The following is a 5,648-nucleotide window of genomic DNA, read 5'->3' as shown; positions in this document are numbered from 1 at the left end:
CTGTCTAATTGAGTGATTATTCAGGTTTGCTGTTTTTCTCCCAAAGCAGGAAATTTACATTTAAGAGTACCTGGGAGAAATAACTTCTCCACCTCTGCTCTGTGTGTGTGTGTGTACATGTAGATGTGCAAAACTCTGCCATTCCAGTTGCAGACTTGCACAGGAGAAGGTAGAGCATGCACCACTGCCTCAGAGAACTGATGGCACAAGGAACTTGCAGGAAGGGCACAGGAGATACAGCAGATACATCATGTTCAGTTGTATCTTGTACTCCAAAGCTGCCAGAGTCCTACTGCAGGAAGCATTAGGAGAAACAATGAGAAGCATGAGGAAGCTCCTCCACCACTTTCTGAGGTATCAAATGCGATTGTGGGGACATAAGGTAAGACTAACAAGGATGGCATGATCCAGTCCCTCCATGGCTATCATCGGGCTGTAGAAGGTGCCTTGTCTTGGCTAGTAATGGGAGGGGCTCTCAAGGCAGGTCCCTAGGCAGCACTCTCTCTATGGGATGGTGTCAGGATGCAGCATATACCATGTCAAGATTCTGTCTTGTCCTTCCTAAAGGGAATTCTCCAGATCTGTCCTGGCTTCAGGCTATTACTGACTAGTAATCTTCCTTCAAGCCTCTGGATATGTCACCCCACAAGACAAAATATTATATCTTCCCAGCTTCAACTTGCTCTTTTGGCTCCCTGAATCCACCTTTCCTAGCCTGCAATGAATACAGTGTGGGGTAGACAGGGTGGAGCCATGTCTGGGTCTGAGGGCCCTTGTTGGCACAAGCTGCTATAGACCTGCATTCTCACCCCATGTGGTGCTCAGTCCTTCCTTCCTCACTCTTACTTTGAGAGACACTGTCCCTTTCTCCACCTTCCACCAGAGTCTTCCAGCTGCCTCCCTGGCTGCAAAAGAGCCCCCATCCTGGACATCTAGGCACAGACAGTTCCTCTTTCTAGATAGATATACACTCCACACTGATTACCATTCTCCTTCCTGTCTTTGCTTACATTCCCTCTCACACAATCAAGACCCACCATTTCCTGATACCACTGTTTGTGTCATGCAGGAACTTGCTTCCTACCTCAACTACAGACAGCACTGTAGTCAGCCAAGGCTCGCTCCTCTGCAAAAGGAAATTAGGAAGTCGATTACACATGGATGCACACAGAGAAGACTGCATGTCTTTTCCCAGCCAGAGAACTAGAAGCCCAGCTCCCAACTCCAGAGTAAAATCAGTAACCCACCTGGCTGGTAGTAATCATAGATTTTGATGCTGGCTGGTTTCAAGTTCTTCATCTGAATTACTTGTTCCAGTTGCAGAATGAAAGTCTGAGATTCATCATTGAGCTAGTGGAGATGGAAGGAAATTAGCAAGGAATGGGACAGAGACGTCATTGCATCTTCATCTTCCCTAGGTTGAGTGTTTTCCTGCACAACACCTCTCTGATTCCTTTAGAGGTTCTGGATTTGAAAAATGAAGTATTGTATGAGGAATGGCAAATGCCAACCCCATGACAATGAAATTGGGCAAGCTCCCTCTGCCCACAGTTCTACCAGTGATCTTTCCTTGCCTAGACCATCCTTTGGCTTCTCACACAACTCCTTGGCCTCTGGCCTCTTGCTCTTCCTGTGCTAAAACAAATGCTTTTGTTCCCACTTACCTTCTCCAGATAAATGTAGACCACATTAGCTTCCACTTCTATTTTCTTAATGATGGTTCTGTGTTCCAGCTGGGATAGGACACAATAATACAAGGAAATTTGTGAGCAATTTTCTTAGGGTTTCCTGACCTGAGGGACTCAGTGTTGCACTGAAGGAGTGGTATAGAACTGGACTTTCTGTGGAACTGTGTCTTTCTCACAAACAAGGGCTTTCTTTAGTGGCTATATCTTTGTTATCTCTCCTGGAAATCCCTTGTGAGCATCACAGTTATGAATATGGTGTCCCTGCTCAGTTAAAGGAATCTCCCACCTGGGGACAAAAAGCTGTGTGGATAGTGTATATGACTGATGTGTTGGTCAGCAAACAGGTGCAGACACCAGTAGGAATTCATGTTATCTCGTCTCACTGAGTGTTAGACTGCTCTTAAAGACCTGCATGGAGGCTGTGCAAATAATTAAGGTTTCAGTTTTATGCCTTAAACTGGAAAAAATAAGAATTTTTTGGGTAACGCTGGAGTATCTCTAAGAAATCTTGTCTTAGAATTTCTGAGAAAGAAATCCTAGTGTTAGCACACCCAGCAATACATTTTGTTGCTGGCCAAAGTCAGAACAGTGTCAGAGGGACAATCGGAACCACCTCTTATCTCCCTTTTGGGGCCTGTATAAAAGCAATAGGTTTTGGTTCAATTATAACAGCAAAGGCCCCCTGCAAATCTGGTTACCTCATGGCCTGAAATGAACAGTTCCCAACAGGAGTAAGCAGGCAGGACCCACTTATCACAGCTGGGGATTTTTTATTCCTAAGTCCTTACCAACATTCTGGATCTGGACACCAGGGTGAATCCGGACAGCAGGGAGACCTCTATGATCACCATGTTGGATGTGACTCTGCTCCCGATGTAGCTGGAGAAGAAAAAGCAGACAGAGAGTCTGACTCTGTGAGAATAGTGCCCTCCCAGCCCCCCTTCTCTCCACCACTATCCCCTGTGTGCAGGACCCTGAGTCAGGTAGCCCATCTGGGACTGGGGACAGGGCAGCCACTGCTCCCTCTCACGGGAGTTGGCGAGCACCTTCCTCTCCCATGCCATCCACCTGTCCAATTCACCCTCTGTCCTGTTCACCCCAAGTGCCGGGTTCCTCCACTGGAGCCCTGGCTGCTGTCCCCAAGCACAGTACATCTTGCTGGAAGAGGAAACAACCCTTGGGGTCACCTGGCAAGGATGCGGACAGTGAGGACACGCGGATTGGCCTGGCTACAGTTGGTCAGCTCTGTGCTGACACGCAGAGTGAAGATCACAGCAGCACGTGGGGAAGGCTCGTGGTACCTCAGCACTATCTGCAGGGTAAGAGCCAAGAGCAGAAAAGGCAGGCCAGGCATGATCTCATGCAAGGGAAAAAAGGCAGAGTTCTCCTCCCTCCTCTCTCCACATTTATCCCATCACCTCACCTGAGCAAAGACACAGCTGCTGCCATGGACCTGCACCAGGAACTGCCCTGGGATCTCTGTCAGTGCTGCCTGCTGCACCAGCAGCCGCCTCTGGCGGTTGACTTGGAAAGCCCTCCCAAAGGCCCGCTGGGACTTCACCCTCACAGTTGCCTGGCCTGATGTGCTGAACATCCTTGCTGCGTATTTTGCTAAGGCTTGCAAGCCAACAACTGTGTCCTAGAGAGGGAGAGACAGTCACCCCTTTGAAAGCATCAGCTCTAGCAAAACTGACTTGTAACAGGAAGAGCTCAAGAGGACTTGCCCTGCCAGCCTTGGGTACAAAAGTATATCAATCCACAGGGAGCTACTTGTTACCTGGGTGGAGGCAAAACCCCCATAGGCATTTTGCTGCTCAGTCAGCCATGCCACAATACCGGCTGCAGTTGTCATGTCACCTGCGTGCACCCGTGGCTTAGAGAGGTATGCCAGGAGCACGTAAGCTGTCAACTCTACGTCCACTGACTGAGTACCAGGCCAGAAGTCTACGGAAGCTGGAGAGCTTGGCTTAGGGCTCCAGTGGATTTGTCCTCCTGCAGAAGGAAAAGGACCATGAAGGCTATTTGGGGAGGACATAATTTGGGGTTCACAGGAAATGAACCACACAGTGCTTTCAGAGCTCCTTCAGCTCATTCCCTGTAGTCAGGCCAGGATCACTTTCTTCAGTTTGTTCTCCAGGGTTTCATCTGGTCTTAGATTCCTACCTCCTCCCTCAAAAGGATCTTGAAATCTTCCAGGCTGAGAAAACTATTTCTGATAAGTCACCCTCACAGCTTGTGAAATAAATTATGCACTAGCTGGGCATACATTGGTCCAGATCTCAGCAGTCAGCACCTGATCTGATGGCCTGTTCCTCCAGTTTGTACAGCAGCTCCTGGGTTGTCTCATAGTCCCCAGCCAGAGCAAAGGCATAGGCCAGCATAGCTTCTGTGTAGATGTTGGTGATGTTGTGAACCACCTGCTGCAGGCAGCGGAGAGTAGTCTGCATCAGCTTGCCCTGTGTTGGGAGGAGACACATGCCAAACTCTGACAGGGGTAAAACAGGGGGCTGGGGAACTCATTCCACGGAGCCACACTATGTCTTCCTGATGTGGCCCCAGAGAAATCCATTAAGTTACACAGTCTCTTCAGAAAACAGGCAGTGCAGCCCCAGTATGCATTGGGAGCATAGCAATCAAACATTGTTGCACCACGCCAGTTTTACAGCATTGACTCTTTTGAAAAATGAGGAGCCACCATTTGACTAAACGTTGGCTTACTCCCAGAAGCTCCCTCTCTGTTCCTGGCCTGGAGAACGCCAGCATGACAAACTGGTGTATCCCCAGCTGGTGCACAGGAGGGCAGGAGGGAGCATGGGCATCCTCACCTTTAGGGGCTGACCCATCTCCAGCAGTGCTGCAGCCACATACGCCCCCAGGGAGATTTCATCATCCATGCTGTCCTGTGAAGGAAATGCACCTTTCACTCTCTTCACTGGTGTTAGGAGAGCACAGGCAGTGATTCCCCAGAAGGAAAAGCATCCCTCTCACATTTCCCGCCCCATACCCTGCTCTCTTTAAGGTCAGTTGCACAAGTTGCAGATTGACTTTCTAAAATCCTTTGGGATCCCACAATCTTTTGCTGTCACAACATCTGTCCAGCCGTTCCCCAGCAGTGCTACCTGGCTTGGCCCTCATTTACCTTTAGGGAGGAGTGAAAAAAGCTCCCTTTGCTGGCAAAGCAGCCACTGGGGAGTTGGTTTTGCTCTAGCCAGCGTAGGGCATCCTGGATGTTCTTGTCATCTACATAGATGTATTTTCTGGCTTGACTAAAACTCTTGACTACAAAAGCTGTCAACCTAGGGAGAGGATGAGTTGTGAGAAAAAGAGTCAAACACAAAAAAGGCAAAGAGAAAGTCTGAGATCTCCTGGTGCTTGTCCCTGAAGTTAACACTGACATATTGGGGTGCCAAGAAAGAGTAATTTTCATAAAGAAGGGTAACCTAAAAGTGGAAATGGTCCACAGGATCCACCTAACTGGCTCCTCTCCCTACCCCTGGCTCCACAAATATACTACTTATGTACTACTTATTGCTTTACCCAGTCATTTCACAGGTGAAAAATCTCCTACTCTTTCTACTTTTGCCTGTTGGACTTCATCTCCCCCAGATAACTAGAGAAAATCTTGAATTCCCCATTTTCTTCCTCCCTTCCTTTCTCCATTGGTCCCATAGGCATAAGCTGTGCCAAGGCAGCTCTTTCAACTCTACCAAACACCATCCCTGAGGAGAGGATATTTTATTGCTCTTACCTGATCTTTTTCCAGTCATATGTACCCTTCTTGGCCGCCAGTTCACCAGCAGTGGTACCTGGTGTTGTCTGTGGGGCAACAGCAGGGCCATAGAGACAAAAAAGGACCTCCTATGCCCTGGGACCATATCTTTGTTGTTCCACTTTCCCAGAAACTCTGTAGCCCTGCCTGACTGCTTTTTCAGGTGAGTCAAGTCCCTCAGTCTCTCTCCC

At 48.6% G+C, this 5,648-nt stretch overlaps 1 protein-coding gene across 1 annotated transcript in view; it reads right to left on the bottom strand.

Annotated features, from left to right (window-relative positions):
• The window catches only part of A2ML1 (alpha-2-macroglobulin like 1), a 28,109-nt gene that overhangs the window by 3,717 nt on the left and 18,744 nt on the right, over nt 1–5,648 (bottom strand). The window contains exons 26-35 of the mRNA XM_064644825.1: nt 4,828–4,984; nt 4,514–4,588; nt 3,982–4,144; nt 3,466–3,680; nt 3,112–3,327; nt 2,876–3,000; nt 2,477–2,567; nt 1,665–1,733; nt 1,248–1,350; nt 1,085–1,126 (exon numbers count right to left, since the gene is read on the bottom strand). Coding sequence (XP_064500895.1) covers nt 1,086–1,126; nt 1,248–1,350; nt 1,665–1,733; nt 2,477–2,567; nt 2,876–3,000; nt 3,112–3,327; nt 3,466–3,680; nt 3,982–4,144; nt 4,514–4,588; nt 4,828–4,984 — 1,255 coding nt within the window. The 3' untranslated portion in view covers nt 1,085. The remainder of the gene's footprint in view (nt 1–1,084; nt 1,127–1,247; nt 1,351–1,664; nt 1,734–2,476; nt 2,568–2,875; nt 3,001–3,111; nt 3,328–3,465; nt 3,681–3,981; nt 4,145–4,513; nt 4,589–4,827; nt 4,985–5,648) is intronic.

This window comes from Pseudopipra pipra, chromosome 2 (genome assembly GCF_036250125.1).
Source record: "Pseudopipra pipra isolate bDixPip1 chromosome 2, bDixPip1.hap1, whole genome shotgun sequence".
Taxonomy (NCBI): Eukaryota; Metazoa; Chordata; class Aves; order Passeriformes; family Pipridae; genus Pseudopipra; species Pseudopipra pipra.
Note: the sequence above shows the minus strand (reverse complement) of the source record. Positions and strands in the feature narration are given on the sequence as shown.